At 41.9% G+C, this 17,938-nt stretch overlaps 2 protein-coding genes across 5 annotated transcripts in view; both read left to right on the top strand.

Moving 5' to 3' along the window:
- The window catches only part of spint1a (serine peptidase inhibitor, Kunitz type 1 a), a 12,216-nt gene extending 7,304 nt beyond the window's left edge, over nt 1-4,912 (top strand). The window contains exons 7-10 of one of the 2 annotated variants that reach the window (XM_019870187.1): nt 1,951-2,001; nt 2,225-2,395; nt 3,916-3,975; nt 4,084-4,912. In XM_019870187.1, the coding sequence (XP_019725746.1) occupies nt 1,951-2,001; nt 2,225-2,395; nt 3,916-3,975; nt 4,084-4,271 (470 nt within the window). In that variant the 3' untranslated portion in view covers nt 4,272-4,912. The remainder of the gene's footprint in view (nt 1-1,950; nt 2,002-2,224; nt 2,396-3,915; nt 3,976-4,083) is intronic. The other variant, XM_019870186.1, reaches the window with a different exon arrangement.
- A 1,848-nt stretch (nt 4,913-6,760) lies between these two features.
- The window catches only part of LOC109516020 (pleckstrin homology domain-containing family G member 3-like), a 30,291-nt gene continuing 19,113 nt past the window's right edge, over nt 6,761-17,938 (top strand). For 2 of the 3 annotated variants that reach the window (XM_019870185.1, XM_019870183.1), the window contains exons 1-2: nt 6,761-6,970; nt 12,767-12,835. In XM_019870185.1, the coding sequence (XP_019725744.1) occupies nt 12,787-12,835 (49 nt within the window). In that variant the 5' untranslated portion in view covers nt 6,761-6,970; nt 12,767-12,786. Of the gene's footprint in view, nt 6,971-7,054; nt 7,219-12,766; nt 12,836-17,938 lie in introns of those variants that run through there. The other variant, XM_019870184.1, reaches the window with a different exon arrangement.

Raw genomic sequence — 17,938 nt, 5'->3', positions numbered from 1 at the left:
TCATGAGCTGGTTAAAACAGAAGAAAATGGCAGCTTTCAGTTCACATCTGGTGTCGAGTCAAAGGCAGCTCTTTGTAAGGTCATGTAAGATGAGCGCGGTGTGTTTCTCGTCAGCCACCCACAGACTGACAAACTACATCTCCTTTTGTGTCCCACACGGTTGAAACAAGCATCCTCTTTTCACATGTCTCTATACACAATGCTGTCTTGTGTAGTCTGTACTTCTAAAAGCAGACACAAATTGTTGAATGTTGGGAAGAGCTCCAAAAAAAACCCAATAAGAAAAACACGATCACCTTATGGAGACAGTAACTTTTGTTGGTGGTGTCTGGTCTACATTGATTCAGAAGGAGACATGAGCAAGTTAGAGTAAGTGTACTGGTTGTTGCAGGAGAACAGGGAAATATCTTTTCATGATGCCTCGTTTGGATATGAATAATTATAAACATTTGAATATGGAAAACAGTTTCTTCCGCCGATGTTTTCAAGTACCTGTTAAAAGAAGAAAAAAAAAATCACCTAACAATTCCCTTCACTTCCTGCAGATCACTGTATGGCTCCAAAGAAGATTGGACCATGTCGCGGTGCCTTCCCCCGGTGGCACTACAACGCCGCTTCGCAGAAGTGCGAGGGGTTTGTGTTCGGCGGCTGCAGGGAAAACCTGAATAACTATCTTTCGAAGGACGAATGCACAAATGCGTGCTATGGCACGGGTATGTTTAACTTCTCTTCCAATTATGCATTTATAGTGTGCGGATTTTTTGACATTTCTCAGGGTTTTTTTTTTTTTTTTTTTTGTGGATATGATGCTCTTGTCTACATAACAGGCCTGGGTACACGTTGCTTTTAAATTGCAAATGATGCTCTTTGCATATGTTTGCGTGCATTAGAAATATATGCACGCCGGAAACGACAATCGGTGGTTCACCCACAATTGTTGCTCATGGTGGTCCTTCATTCGAAAAGCAAAAGGTTGACTTTTAGTCATATTTTCCTGTCCGCCAGTTGCACGTGAACAAGATTGTCCGCTTTAATAAAAAAACGTGCAAAATGACACTGTAAAAAGTACAGGAAGTCATTTAGGACAGATGCGGGCTGTACGCTGTAAAAAAACAGCATGCAAAATTGCACTTATACTGTATTAAAAAAAAAAAAAAGAAATTCCACAATTTAGTCAGTCCCTGAAAGGTGAACTCCGCTATAGCAAGGGACCACTGTACATCAATTATTTTGTCCAAATATCTACATAAAATGAACCAAATGTTTTTTTTATTTATTATTTTTGTCAAAGCTCTTGTGCAATTTCCATGTCGTGACGTTGCGACACAGATGACCAATGATTCGAAATTTGAATTGCAGCAAACCCGATCATCGGGCAATCATGATAATTGATAATGAGTGTTCCAGGACCCATCCCACTGTCTTTCTGGGCCACTGAATGTCTCCACTTGTTGTCTGGTGAATACTATCTTAGGTTTTGTTTTGTTTTTTTTCCTCAGAAAAAAGGGGTAGTGGTAGAGGTTTACCAGTTCCAGATCAACGAGGTATGTCGCGATTGTACCCCGTGACAGAGTTGTTTTTACTCATAGTATTCAATTTTCTAGACTGTAACATGTTTTCTTTTTGATGGTGCTTTTTCTACGTGTTCACTGGCAGAAAAGTGTGGCGTCGCATGCACCCCCGAGCAGTTCACTTGTGCAAACGGCTGCTGTTTGGAACCCGGCTTGGAGTGTGACTCAACCGCTCAATGTAGCGACGTCTCAGATGAGCAAAAATGCAAGGATTGTAAGAAGCTGTCGTGATTTTTTTTTTTTAATCACTCGTTAATCTCACATGGATGAAATTTAGGCTTATCTCAATTTATGTTTTTTTTTTTTTTTTTATAACTCGTTAAGCTCACATGGGTGAAATTTAGGCTTACCTCAATTTATATATTTTCTTGTATTTCAGTGGACAACACATTTCAGATTTTGCTGAAGATTCCAGTGGATGAGCAAAAAGGTGATTTATTTATTTTATTTTATTTATTTATTTTTTAATTCCCTAGACGAGATTGTAGTATTTTTTTTTTTTTTTATAATTCCCTAGACAAGATTATAGTCGTAGAATCTCATTTTATTTCATGTTCTGAAAAGTGTTTTGTTACAGCTACGGCTGTTGTGAAAGCGCGATGATGTATTGAACAATTTGTGATGATTTCATTGTCATTCCCTGTTGTTGTCAGTGCGCTGCACTGAGCCCCCACAGACAGGCAGCTGCAGGGACACTCTCAGTAAGTGGTACTACAACCCTCTCCAGCAGGACTGCAGTCTCTTCAACTACGGCGGGTGCCAGGGTAACGAAAATCGATTTGACACCAAGGAGGGCTGCCTCAAGGTCTGCAGAGGTGTGACAGGTGGGTGGTACGCGACAAGGTTTATTGTAGTTGAAGAAAATGAAAACTAAAATTGGGGAAAAAAATCTCAAGGTCTGCAGAGGTGTGACAGGTGGGTGGTACTCGACAAGGTTTATTGTAGTTAAAGAAAATGAAAAAAATTGGGAAAAATTTTGGGTGACAAAATAACATGTTTAAGAAACAAAATGAAAATGACAGGAAACGACTTTTTCCCTTCATAAAACTAATCGGCACAAACAACAACAAACATGTCCTCCGTTTTTGTCTTTGCCAATTGCGGCTGACAATTGACCCCATCTCCCGAATTGAAGCTAAATTAAGACCAGGCAGTACATGGAAGGACAGCTATTCACATGTTTTAAGAACAACTGAAATTTGTTTTTGTTTTTTGTTTTTGCAATGATGGACAGATCGTAAGTTAAACATTGGCTTTACTTTCCGTTGTGATGTTAATGTGTGTCCTGGCCTGTTTATTTTTAGCACTAGCACACTCTGCATGTAACCTTCAAAGCAGCATTATGCACTGCAGTTAATGTGTGTCCTGGCCTGTTTATTTTTAGCACTGGCACACTCTGCATGTAACCTTCAAAGCAGTATTATGCACTGCAATTATTGCACTTTGAGTTCTCTGCTTTTTTTTTTTTTACTCTCACACCCAACAAATACCCTGCATTTCTAAAAATAAAAACCTTGGTACTCACTGACTTCGCACCTTTCATGAAGTGGATATTTTAAAACGCACGAGCAGTGTGTAGCATTCATGTCAGTCAATCAGCCGTTTATTTTCCTTAAGCACTTAAGCTCTATTGTTGAATTAAAGCTTTAGTTTGGACTGGTAATGGAGGCCTACTTTGCTTTTGCCAACACTTGGTAAAAATTGATAGCCCCAGGAGGAGGGGGATCAAAGGAAAATTCAGCTGTAATAATTTTGTGTTCTGTTGCTTTAAGATGTGCTCAGCAGGGCTGTATGAAGAAAAGCATAACAATGCAATTACAGCAAATCCTTCAGCAATGATAATCTGTTTAACATTAAAACATTGTGAGATTGTGTGGATTGCATCGTAACAACAGCAATTTCTTTTTCCTCATTGGACCAAATAGACCAGCGCTATTTAATGTTGACCAACTATTAGCTCCTATCCACGCTTTAAAATGCAGTTGGTCTAGATTAAAATTTAAAATATGCTCCATTATTGTAATTGCATCTCGGTAGGTCCTCTCCTATAGTTTAATTTGAAGACAAGATACTTTCATCAAGCCGATTCTTCATAATTCAGTCTCTTGGTCAATGTGTCAACCCACATTGCAAAAACAAAAATAGCCATATTTTTGATTAACTTGTCAGTAATGATTTAACCATCAGCCGTGCTTGTGCAAAGGAACGATTGAGAATAGGTTCAAGTTAGATGAAATTAACTCGAGCTCAGCATTCCCTCGTATGGAAGGAGCCAGCAGTATTTGAGTCAAATTAAATTCTTTAGTTTTTCCTGCTTCTGTTGATCTGTTTTTTTTTCCCCCAGAAAAAGATGTGTTTGCAAGAAGAGAGGAGTTTGAGCGTAGAGTGTCAGAAAGCAAGACAGGTATGGAACTGTCCTTGTAATTTACAATTCAAATTGAAATGAAACATTCCCCAAATTGTTATCTTTTCATTTTTTTCTTCCATCAAATGAACCATTGATCCTTTCCAGGTGTTATAGCAATAGTAGCTGTCCTGGCTATCGCCATTGTCATCCTATTGGGCATCCTGTTGTATTGCTTCATGAAAGGAAAGAAGAAGTCGCCACAGCACCACCGTGTGCCTGTCAACAACGCTCCGCTCACCTCCATAGAAGACAGGGAGCATCTGGTCTACAACAGTACCACCAAGCCCATCTGACCCCAGAGCAGACGCCAGAGCCGTGCCATTTACTGAATGAACTCTGATTGATGAGAGACAACCAGGTCTTCTCATTCCACACGTGGAACTGTTTTGTGTGTGTAAAGTTTGTCAAGGCAATATATGTACAGGAGGCGCAGTGTCTTTGAAAATGTTAAGTGTGATGTTTAAATATTTGATTTTCACTCAAGTTTGTTTTTAACACTGTTTTGTCGACTAAACATTTAGATTAACAGGGAACTTGATTCATTTCATCTGTTAGATGACCTCTGCATACTTCATTTAGCCCCGCTTCATAATAGCCTGTTACTTCAAAGTAAAAGTCGTCTTTCTTCAAACGCAACACTTGAGCTTGATGTCATGCTCCTTTTAACTCACTGACATCTCCTGTCTGACTTGTCATGCTTTATCTTCTACTTTTTACTCCCTTGGATGATCTGAATAACATAGGAACAATCCATAATCTTGATTAAAGAGATTTTAGAAGGAATGTTTTGTTTTTAAAAGTGTTTTTATAGCCGGCTTAATGCATGCTAATACATACCTAAATAAAATAGCCTTGTTGATCACGTGACCCAAGTTGTTGTCTTGAGCAGTGTCATGATGGTTAAGCCAAATAAAAGAATTACCTCCACATGCTAGAAATGTTTCATCTTGTTTGAGCATAAAAGATTGACTTACGGGTCGTAGAATACTTGATCCATGTCCTCAAAAAGAAGTATTTCATATTGCAGGAGTGTTCGGATTGATACTTGGGCTGTCACTATTGAATGGTTTTGGAATTGATTATTCTATTGATTATACCATCGATTAATTGAATCTTTGGACAAAATTTCATTTTACATTAAAGTCTACCAAACTGTTTTTCCTCAGACTCTTCATTAACTAATTATTATATGGTATTGCTTATTGTTTTGAAGAAAAAAAAAATACAGCAATCCACTAAGCGCTTTGAACCGGGTTCAATGACTGGTTCACTCATTGTTTTCCAAAGTTAAAGCAGATATTTGCACAATTTGGACAATTTTAACAATTACTTGATAAATGATTACTTGATTGACAAATTATTGGTTGATGAATTTTATAATTGCTCAGCTGTCGATTAGTTTTGACACCTGTCAGCCTGGTTAGGGAGTGTTGATATTCTAATGCTGGTAATTACTGATGGGAAGTACTGAGCACAAATACATTTTTCAGGTCCTGTATCTGTGCTTGAGTATTTTTCTGAAAACTTAACTTTTACTGTAAAACAGGAAAAAATACATACAGGTGACCAGCTCGTTATCATCTAATAATTTCGCTTTTATTTATGTATTTATTTAGTTTTTTTGCAACGTAATCAAAGCTATGGCAGCACGTTTTGATGTCCTGGGACCTTCCCTCCATTTCCCAAGAGTACTGTACATGCAATTTAATTAAATTGCATGAACTCTACATGCAATTTTATTAACTACCTGTTTTCAAATAAGAATATGGACAGTCATCGTTGCCCTTTTTGACCAGCAGATAGCAGTGTTGGTGTGTTGAATGATCGCAATGAACTTGAGTTGGGGTTGAAGTTGTATTGTTTTATAGTTAATGAGAACCTGTTTGAAACGCGCTTCCTGTAATATTATTTTAATGGTGGAGTCTCAATACTTTTAGTTCCGAACAGTGACAGTTATACTTTGTATTGTCCGAAGGCTCTCGCTAAAACATTCAGCATAATCTTGCACGGAAGGAGAAAAGCAGAGGGGGAGAATTTAGTCGAAGCAAAAACGTTCTTTTAATCAGCGTCACATAAATTATACAGCCCAACCGATTCACTGAAGCCCTCTTTTGTGAGCCAAACTTTCAGATGACCTGACCCTCATAAATGTAATTGTAAGCGTTACAATTCGTTTTGTCTATTCACAACGCCGCCAAAGACTGTCCTTTACAAAACAGCACTATGAGAAAGAGAATGAAAATATATATCACACATGCGCATTTGAACAATCTGCTTTTATGCTTACGTTTATGTGTGTGTGTGTGTGTTTTTTTTTTGTTAAATGTAGGGTGATGTATTATTAAAATATTTTACTTTCATTCCAAAACCAAACAAGGGAGAATTTGGTGGGCCAGTACGTTGATATACACATGCAAAGGATCAAAATTGAAGTAAATAGATGGTTAAAAATAAGGGTCCGTTTGAGTACAGATATTTATTTTTGTAGTTAATAACTTTGCGCTGCCTGCCAGATGTTAGGAGGAAAACAACGGATGTCAAAGCAGTAGTCCGTTTGATACATTCACAGTCCTCGTATATTTCATAATCTTACGGTAATGGGGCATGTTGGAAGTCGCTTTGCACATAAATGCTAACCTAGATATTAATTTACAGGTATATATTAATAATAATATGTTTTATGGTGATTAAATCGTCTGGAAGTTGCTAAAATTGACCTTTGTCTGACATTGTTTCACACGATAATTTACGTTTTTCCGATAGAATTTGAACGCATCTATACTTTGCTTCCCTTGAAAAAGATGAGACGGTTCAGGCAGTTGCAATCTGGGCGAGCGAGAGACATGCCTGAAGATGTGAATGTCCGTGGGACTTTAACATGTAGAAATTAAGGAAATAACGGCGTACCACTGGTATTATTGTCAAGAAACTACCGAGTCAAACTTTTACTCCTGGCAAAAGGTCGTCGGAACGCAAGAAACTAGCCAATTCGGTACGTGAGCCACATTCAACGCACGGAGCGATTTTTTTAACTTGACGCTCTTTTTGCTGCAAGTAATTGGACAATTACGTCAAATGTAAAGAGCATTTGAAGCTGTAGTTAATATTGTTGATATGAATGGGTGCCTATTGATGTTGTTTTCGAACGTGATGGTCATAAACTAGCTTTGTTGTAACGGTTACAAGAGGACCTTTGAAAACGCTTCCGTCCTCAAGTCAAAGCTACAACTACATACTGTAGTAAGTTCTACATTTCAGCATATGTCTCGTTACTGTTTCCCAGCCACGAGCCTTCTTTGGCTCAGTTATGCAAAACAGTGCAGCACATTCCTGACGAGCTGCCCCTCAATGTGGAACTCTGGCATACATGGCGTAAAGATTTATTCGTACTGTAGTACTGTGCCGAATTGCTTTTGAGTGAGTGTGTGCGTGTTTGTAATTTCACAATTTCAACGTTTGGGAGTCCTGTTTGGGGGCGTGAGTTTCAGTGAGATAAGAGATGTTTGCGTTTGAACTGGACACTTTCAGTTATGCGAACTTTGCTCAGTTGCTTCACTCTTTTGTGTGTGTGTGTGTGTGTGTGTGTGAGTAGCTTTTATGTTTAAGGTCCAATCCTGTGAGAATAGCTAAGGCGCTTGATCCCACAGAATCATTTGCCATTTCCTCTTGCTTGCTTACCCCCCATGGTGCCCACATTTAGCCCAGCCAAAGCCAATTGTTCTTCTCTAATGAGTGCCTCAGTGTGATCCCGCAAGTTTCTTCTTTCAAAATGCAAGCTGAGCGAGGTCAATGACCAGCTGCCAAAGAATAAAAGACCAAAATCAATCAGCTACTGGCGAAAAGTTCCATCTTCTCCCTTTTTGACCCCACTTGACCTCGCAGACAATATCTCAAGATCATTTCAAGCGCAAATGTTTCCCCCAATACAATTAGCAGCCACCATCCAGGTGGTCTAGAGAGGAAACTGCCCAAGTGTTTCTTGGACCTTAGCTCTGTCACATATCTCATTTTTGCAGAACTTTAGGAGGCTGCATCCGTGATGAAATTACCTGACCTAATTTTGACATGCATCAGAATTGTCTTCACATTTTTAGTGTTTTTAGTGTTTGGTTGAGGCTTGAAATCGCCTAAAGTTGCAGCTTTTGCCAGCTCCGGGTAGATTCACACGTCGAGAGTCAAAAGGGAACATTTGAGACAAACATACGACAGCATTGTTTGTTTGAAAATGGCGGAGCGTGTGCCATAAGTGATTTAGCATTCCAGGCGCCATATGAAGGTCAAGTCTGTGTTTTTATATCGTTGCAGTCCTGCCAAATCCACTTGAAGGCACAAAGCAGCTGCAAGTCCCACAAATGCTCAAATGGGTAGCTGACGATTATCTGACAGCCTTGCCCTTTACCTGCAAACAATGTGAGGGATGTGGGGTATGGTGACATGGCAATAACTGAGTAAAAGCTGCAACCTTATTTATTTATTTTTTTGTTTGTTTCACATGAAACAAAAACACCATCCTCAATTGCACGTGCAGTACCTGGGCAGTAGTGTTCATGGTGCTCTGTGGGTGTTACTCGCTGACCGCGACGTCTGTTCAAAAATGCGGTGGAGTCAAATAAGTGGCTCATTTGTTGTGTCTGTGTGGGCAGTGCTTTTGTCGAAAGTGAGGATTGGATTGAGATGAAGAGAGAGGCTCAGGGTGTATTGTTTACCCCTGTGAATAGAAAGCCGTTCGTCTCTTGTGGCCTGTGTGCGAGGCGATACAGTAAACTGCAGGAGTAATGTGGGAAAGACGGTCTCTGGGTGGCATTCTTCGCTGAGGAAGACGAGGTAAGAGGGAGGGTCCTGCAAGATAAACATAGCACCAGCGCTGAAATATTAAAAATAAATAAATACATTTGGCCAATAGTCTCTTGCTTGCTGTGTCATCGGGTTGCATTCATATTTGTTTTCCAGATAAACAAGCCCTGACCATCGGTGCCCCTTTTAGTCTGTCCCCACCATGTCTGACTGAAGATATCCGACAGGGCCATTTTGGGGCAGACGGCGAATGCAACTTGACACGGTTAGCTCATCCCTGAGAGAGCAGGAGCTCTCCGAAGTATTTTTATCTTTTTCTCCCATCAGCTTGTTCTGCATGACCAAACGTCAATATGGGGCCCATAATTGTTGCTTAAAAGAGTCATTAAGTGCCTACTTGCACATCACTTTGCTCTGAGTTGGCAGCAGTCTTCGCATCATCCACTTGGTGCTCAGTCACAAGGGAAGAAGAGCAATCCGGAATGACTCGCTTCGCTTTGAGGACTTTGAACTAAATCCTTGTGAAGCAGTAAATATAAAAATATTTTACAGCTTGGGATAAAACTCTGCTGTTTGTACTCATGCATTTCTAACCCCGGGTCCAGGCAGTGAGGAAATTGTCGCTTTTCTACCCTGATTTTTTTCTCACTAAAATAAAACTCAAGCTGTCAGTTTGATTAGGTTAAATGATCTGCAATCAGATGTTTCTTTTGGGTCAGTGCCTTTCAGTTCTCCGTGTACTTCCCCCTCCTCTGTTACCCCCCACTGAAAATGGCAGAGAAGGGAGAAGTATCGTTTTTGCCCCAGCTTCCTCTATAGACGGGCTAACTGGTTTCACTTCACCAACTATCCAGATGCCTCATTAAATGGTGAAAAATGTTCTCGGAGGGTTTTTTTTTTTTGGTCATGGTTCACTGTCCATGCTCACCTGTGCATGTTTTCTCATCCATCCCCTTGCACACTTTTGTTTTGCTTTCAAGAAAGGCATCCGAGCAATGGATTAGCGTGAAGCCCGGCAATTAGAGGAACAAGGAAGAAGTGGTCCATCGGTGCTCTTTTGTTTAATACCATCGGAATGGCCTGACTTGCATCTGTCTCCTATTAGGGAGAAAATTGCTGACTCCCTTGCTCTGCGGGTAATGCATCCATCAGCTGTGGGAACCAAGCGCTCTGCATTTGGGCAAATTGGCAGCTAGTTCAAGCACAGGTGGTCAATTTAGCATAAATATTGGACTGTAAGGCCTCTTTTCTTTGGCCATGTCCTCTCCCTTTGGAAAACAAAAATATGGAATAGTGATATGTCAGCTAATGAGTTAGCATTGTTTAATTCTGTCTTTACAGGATGTGGGATGCTCAGACTTTGTAATGTCCTAAACCAGGGGTGGCCAACCCGCGGTTCGCGACCCGCATGCGCTTCTTTGGCTGGTTCAGTGCGGCTCCCGGGCTTTCACACAACAAGCGTCAAAAACACCTCGGCAGTGGGGCTGCCATTCAAACAAAGATGCTAAATACACGTAACGCACTACGTCGGCCTATCATCAATCCCGTTACTTGATTGACATAGAGGGCAACCAATCAGATGACTGAATCACAGCTCATGCGCAAACAACGGCGCTAAACGCTAAGCTAGTCAGTGAATTACCTCTGTTTTTAAGGCAGGGGTGCCCAATATGTCGATCGCAATCGACCGGGAGCCAGCGAAATGGTCCCAAGTCGACTGCAAGGGCTGGGAGGAGGAAGTGTGTGTGTGTGTGTGTGTGTGTGTGTGTGTGTGTGTGTGTGTGTGTGTGTGTGTGTGTGTGTGTGATGCGCATGTGTAAGATGTGGCTCTTTGTAGTAACACAGTAAAAAAAATTGGCTCTTATTCTCTGACTGGTTGGCCACCCCTCGCCTAAACTACTTCAAGCGCCATTTTTCATCAGCTGGATTTCTTCTTGTCAGACAACATTTATCACTCTTTGATAAGGCATGATGGGAAAACTTTTTTTTTTAACCCAGGCGGTCCGTTTTATTTTTCAGATTTCCCCCCCCTCAGCGCCTTCCGTTGACCATACAAAGATTAGCATCGTTTGTCTGGACATGGGCAAGTGGGGTGAGATCAGAGGTCATTGTCGGTGGGATTATTAGGATTTCATGACTTGGCTAAGACAAGTTCAAAGCCTACACTCAAAACATGAGCACCACTTGAGCAAATTACACACAAGGTACACGTACTTCAAACTCAATTGGCCCAAGTTGCAACCAAATCTATATGGATAGTCCTCATTTGTAAAGGCGGCCACTGAGGCAGCATAGTGCTGTGTTGACATCGGCATGGCTGGGATCATTTACCATCTCATTTGCTCCATCATATCTATGATAAAGCTCGGGCTGAACTACTCATTTTGTTGCAATGGTTTTGCATTTGTATCGAGTAATAGTGATTTTTTTTTAACTCAATTTTATAGAAATCCAGACGGCACCTTTCTCGCAAAGAAGCAGTTCTCTTGAGTACTGAGTGGCCAGCTCTGTGACATTCCTCTTTGCGTTCCTGCACATCTTAATTGGCACGCCTCCTGGCAATGGGCTCACTTTAGCCTCGGCTGGCTAGGCTGTCAGATCGGCACAGTGGCCAGCGAAAGCAAATGGAACAATGCAATCCTAATCCCCGAATAATTTCTGCTCCTCTGATCTTGCTGGCCCAAGAATGTAATGTTTTGAAGGCCTCGGGCTGACTAGGAATCACAAATGAATAAGTTCTCATGCACAGTGATCCATGTTAATGTACGGCAAGAAACCAGAGAGGAACTGGCTGTCGATTTGTTGTGAGGGGGGGCGCACCTCATCCTAGCATGAGGGATCGGAAAAATGCATGACACCAGAGAGTGGAGCTTTTGATCTCAGATGAGTCTTTTGGAAAAAGAAAAAGCAAAAGAAATGATGTACGTACATGAAATGAACAATAACTTGTTTAACAGATTTTTGCACACTGGGCTAGTTCCCAAATGACTTTTAGCCAGGGGTGCGCAAAAGAGGTGTGCTGATGCACATGTACACAGCAAATATTAAAAGAGCACCAAATTTATGTGAATTGCTGCACATTTGCCTACCAAATAATTTTCCGAACAAGGTATGAGCCCATTTAGATTTTCTTGGATTAATTAATCCGCATGCGGGACAGCGACAGTATCTGACGACGAGTGGGTGGGCTCCTTGGGCGTCTCTGTCTCACTGCATATCGTCCACGCCAGTCCGTCAAAATGTCTCTTTACGTGAAACTAGTCGGCGAAAACGTTGGCGAACGCTGCCCTAGAGAAGAACTGTCCCAAAACAGCTGATCATGCCGTCCCATACCGTAAATCTTGAAGTTCATCCAATGAGGTGAGAGGGTGAAGAGAAAAAAGAAACCCCACCAAGTTACAACCTCAGCTGCTCCGTTGAGAACCACACCAGAACTATGCACTCCCCATAGCCATGTAAAAATACATTTATGGGTATTGTAACGGCAGACTTTATTTTTATCTTCATAATATCATAAGAATGTTGTCGAATTGATACTTGGCCCCGATCCGAACAGGATGCAACGCTTCTGCGGTGGTCGATGCTCTCGAGAGTCCGTTCTCCCCACTGGGTGCACTGCCCTTTCTCTCTCGAATTAGTATGAGCTCATATCACAGTCTCCACCCTGCATACCTCTACCCAGGCTACACTATACATTGCAAAGTTAGTTGGCATGAGCAAACCCACAGCACGGAGGAGGCGGAATGACAAGAATTTCCTTTTTTTACTTCTAGTAAGGTCCAGTAACCCTTTGGCCTCACTCCGCTATGCCTGCTGATGCCTGATTAAAATGAAATGAAAGAAAAGAAAAAATAAAACCCACGAGACTTGCTTATCTACAGTACTAAAGGAAAATACCAGCAAGGATCACCATTTCTCTGATTTACAGTATATGCTGTAAGTCTAGACATGACGTATGTTCGGTCTTTTTTTGACCCTTTGTTTTCTTTTTCAGCTCCAAAAGGCCTGAGTGCCATGCCTGAGGGGTCCCATTCTGTTTTCCACCAGGGTCCAATGGGGGAAGGTGAGCCCAAGGCAGCTTTACTTTTTTTTTTTTTTTTATGAGCCGTGCACGCTTCATCTGATCATACAGTCTCACAGTATAGCCAAAGCTTTTAATTTGTCACTCTAAGTCCCTCCTGTGCGTAGGAGAGCGAACCAAAATGGAGAAAGGCCGCGAGTGGAACAATTAGACAAAAGTAATGGCTTGGCGAGGCATTGAGCAGTCCTCCTACGGTCTTGTTTGGCTCAGAGCGTCTTTGTGTGTCTGTGGAGCTCTGCCAACCTCCGCCAGACCGCTGCGTGCTCGCACACATCAAAGCAGAATGTGTCAAAGACGCAGACCGCTAAGATAGTTTGTCCGTCCTGCGGTGATGACTTAGCATGCACGGGGGGGGATAAAAGAAGGTGTGGGGGGCGGGATCAAATGTCATATTATTTTAGTGTTGATTATCTTTAGTCGCAGAGCCACGGCTTTGACACAGTGGCTCTTTGTATCTGTTAGCCTGTTCTGTCCCCGCCTCCTCTTCACTCAACATTTGGCGCTGGGTTTCCTCTCTGGCTGAAGAGTACAAATGTGTCAATGGTTCCCTTTTTTTCCTCGGTTCAGCTTTCGTTTGGCTGGAAGAAATAAATGTATGTCATCCACTTTAGTATTCCTTTTTCTTTCAAAGTCCAGACCGTGCACTGATCGTATTGTACACTCAACCGCACGGTTTGCAGCTTGTTCACATTTATTTTGACCCAGTTGGGAGTAGTGTTAGGGTGACTTAACTTCCTTGTTATTGATGGCTGGGTGCTTGTTCAGGAACAAATGGGGAAACAAGGAATTCTGGCAATTTGTGTAATTTATTGATTTATTTACAGTGAAACTCCTCTACAACGAAATCATGTTTGCAGCAAGAAATTTTTCACAACAGGGGGCTTTTCGCCATAGCAAATTTGATCTCAGATGTAAACACACACACACGCACGCACACACGCACCCACACACACACACACACACACACACACACAAAACGTATGTGTGTACTCTTTATTTTTGTTCCAATACATACTGCATAAATATGAGCATATACTTATTTGACACTTTATATAGCCAGTGTAGGAAGAAAAAAATGGGAAAGAAATTTACGATCAGCATTCACTTTCACTTACATCAATTTCCTGCTTAATGTCTTTTACTTTGCTTCCTCCATCTTTCATTTTTATTACTTTTATCCTGTCTTCAAGCGTGAATGCTTTTCTTTTCCGAACTCCTTGATCTGCAAAGGTCTGTTTCGTAGCCATTTTAGCAATGCAACGTGGGAATGGCTTTTGGAGCAGAAAAGTGGGATTGGCTTTCATGCATGAACATTTTTTTCACACTAGGGGGTATTTTCGCCCATGTAGGTTTCGTTGTAGAGGAGTTTCAGTGTATTTCCCTTGCTGATCAAATGTGGATTATTGGACACACGAAATGCACACGGCCAAACTCGAATTTGGTGTGTGTGGTCAAGGTAAACATTGCGGTGGCCATCTAATGCAGTTGCTCTGCGGGGTCAAAGGTTTATGAACTCAGTCAGCTGTGTTCATGTCCTTTTTCTTCCACAACCAGCGCGCGTGCAAATCCTTTGTGAGTTTTAGCGAGGAAAAAGCAGCCTATGGGCAAGTATTTTCATTCTTCAAGTGGCGGATGCTCCCTCCTTTTTGATTGAAGAATTTGTTGCTTCAATAGATTATTTTTCCAGAGCAGCTAGATGACAGCCCTCAGAGTTTCCGCCTCGTTTGCACACCATGGTGGAATATCCCGCCCGCCGTATCATATGGCGTTAAAAGGTTGCTGTACATCTCAGCTGTCAGTTCGATAGTTGACGCTCGGACAGGCATCGGTAGACCTGCGGCAGCGCTCTCAAAGATAAGGACTCCCGCTCATCTACTTAACCCCTGGCAGGAATGTAGCTGTGTTTGCAGAATGTACAGCTTTAAATGGCTTCTAGGGGGGACGGGCGGATCATCACCATTCTTTGCAGCTTTTCCAGCCGAGTGGGTATCGGGACGTGGACATAGATAGATGATGGCAGCAACATTTTTTTTTGGTCTTTTTAATGTAGGTCTCTTTAGCCACTTCATTACTTTTCGTGTTAGACCCCACAATAATCTTCGATTAAAAACTTAACACTAGTCAACGTGCACCCAACTCATTCAGCCAGTATCATTCTTACACGACATACCCTGCGGTTGCCGCTACAACCTCACTGTATTGTCTCCGGCTCTCGGACTCTCCTCCAAAGCATTTATTTCATTGTAAATCATTTTACTGCGCCCCCACAGTAGCTTTCCAACAAAAGACGTCTTCCACTGAATTGCGCGCATTAGTCACAGGCCCTCTGTTCTGCTCTCCACAGAAACTCAATGAAATCAGCGTCTTTATGAGCTTCCTCCATATCACTTGGCCGTCGGTTGATGCATACGTTTAAATGAGCTTATTAGTTCAACGGTAACTGCAACCTGCTATCACGAGCCAATTGTTTTTTAAAAGGGGGGTCTTTTTCGAGCTGTTTTAGCCTCTTGTGATTTATTTCATTATTTCCTTCTTCAAGAAAAAAAACAATTTGGTGACAGAAAGGAAAACCCACGCTTGATTGCAAATTATTCTGTATATATTTTTTGAACTGATCCTTTGAAATTGGCCACTTAAAGCAGTCTTGAAATTCATTTAAAAAGTTTTATTCACAGTAGAACAAGTTTACAAATTGCTTCAATATGTTCCACGTGATATCCGCCCCCCCTCCCCTTTTTTTTTTAACCTACTGACACAAGGAAGCGAGGGAAGAATTTACCACTACCTGACATGATTGTTCTGCTTTAACTGAGGTCAACGCACTGATAAAAGATACGCGTCACTGACGTTACATTCCACATTGGCGTGCTCTGGAGTGTAATCAGTTTTACGGATGCCCAAACCGCTGAATAAACCACATCACACATTTTACAACCCCGCACGTGATTAACGACTTCGCATGAAGTCAATGAATTTCTTCCTCCGCGCTTAGCACAGCTGTCCCGCCACCAACCCGTGCGGACTTTGGAGAGGCACGAACACGACAGCAGCGTGGTTGTAGATCATCGAACTGGCGTTAACGTTTACAGTGGACTCGCGCCACCATCAAGCCCAGATGTGGAAGGAAACGTGAGTGTTGACTAGATTGAGGGCCGGCTGAGTGTGCGAATGCCTGAAGCGTTCTTGTTGGTGGCTGGTGGGTGTGCTTGTAAAACTGACTAATCTGCCTTTCCCAAAAATGTTTGCCCTTAATCAAGACTCCTGAATTGTTTCTAGTAATGAATTAGTGTAAGAATATGAACTGATGGAATGTCATTTCTCCGTTTAGCCAATCTATGCACCTTTAACAAAAGACGTTCTTAAAGTTCTCAAAAATGTCCGGCTATTTTACCTGAACCCGGTAAATGAAGTGAGACTAGACGGAGTGAAGATGATTTCACTTGTAAAACATCAAAATCCCCCCAAAAGGTTCTCAGCCCAACATTTTGACCTTGAGTGTCAGTGTGGAATGCACTTTGTGTGTGCGTGCGTCTACTCTGCTGTCAACCGCCATTTATTTACTCGCCTTCAAGCTAATTATTAACATTAAAGTCTACTTGTGGGGCAAATGCTGGGTAGAATTACAACAAAACCTTAAACCTTTGCTGTATACAGTAGATAGAGCACAAACCGCAAAAAGCGACCTCGATTCCTCCCTCCGCTCGGCTTTAGTAAACGAGTCTAGGCCCTTGTGTAATTCCCGGCATTTTGGCTCACGCTGTTTGATAATGGTTTGCGAAGAGCTCAGGCTCTTACCCTGTGCTTGCAGCCCTTGCCCTCATGTGGGGTAGCCATTCACAGTCCCAGGTGGGAAGGAGCTTTTTCCCATGGGGGGGCGGGGGGATCAGGATCATAACATGAAATCTCTTTTATTTGGTCTGGGGGCATTGAAGAAGGAAACCCAGTGGCAAGGAAGCGCTTCATTATATTGTCGCGTGAAAGGTAATAAAGTTTGGATCCAGGAAGGATGACGGGGGGGGGGGGGGCTGTCTAGTGGATTAGAATGTCAAATTAGCCGGAAATGTTCACTTTTTTGCGAGGGAACACAGAAATTTACGGCAGATACCAGCCTGAAAGGAGTTGAAAAGTCCACAGGTGACAACTGCTAACGCTAGTGATCATTTCTTTACAAGCCGAGAAACAGATGGACTGACGAAGAATGTTTCAGGTGACAACTGCTAACGCTAGTGATCATTTCTTTACAAGCCGAGAAACAGATGGACTGACGAAGAATGTTTCTCGAACTGATTTTTTTAGGGGGGGAGGGGGGGGGGCAAAGAGGTGAAAAAAAACACAAGTCGGAATTAATTGGGGGGAAAAAAAAAAGATCTGTCTTAGGAAACAAGATTTGCCAGAGCCAAGAAGATATCAAGGAACCAGATGATAAAACAATCATTTCACCAGACCTTCTTGTCGGGGTTAATCCAACTCGAGTTCATTTTCCCTCTTGGTGCAGGTCAAGTATGAACACAGTAATCAAAGTCTGTATGGACCAACAATAACGAACAATTGAAGAACATGTCAAACTTAAGTAAAGTACAGATATGTGAAAAATCTACTAAAGTACAATCACAAAGTTTTTGTCGCTTCCCACCACTGCTCACGGCCGATGCCCTTTGAAAATCATTTAACCTGTCAAGCTGATGTCGCCGAACATTTTGTCATTTCATTGCCCTTTGTCACATTAGCCGTATGATTTTATGCGCTATGCCCACCTTTGGTGACTTTTTGTGTGAACGGGGCGGGCTATTTTAAAAAAACCTCGGCTCCATTGTTACGCCTCTGATGTATCAATTTAGCGCAGCACACGCTACATATGATATTAAAATAACACTTGAGATAAAACCATTTTCATTTCACCGTTTGTTGTTTTTGATTTAGACATACAGTAATGTGGATAAAATGTGATGACTACAAAGTACAAGGTGCAGCAAAATGTGAATCACGTTCAATCATCGATTGGAACATGACTCAGTTTTCATAAAGCAGTTTGTGGTGTGTTCTTGTCAGAGCAAGTGAGCGCCCCCCCCCCCCCCACCCACAACC

The sequence above is a fragment of the Hippocampus comes genome, unplaced genomic scaffold (assembly GCF_001891065.2).
Source record: "Hippocampus comes isolate QL1 unplaced genomic scaffold, H_comes_QL1_v1.1 scaffold43, whole genome shotgun sequence".
NCBI classification, from domain to species: Eukaryota; Metazoa; Chordata; class Actinopteri; order Syngnathiformes; family Syngnathidae; genus Hippocampus; species Hippocampus comes.
This window is presented reverse-complemented; position numbering and strand designations above follow the sequence as displayed.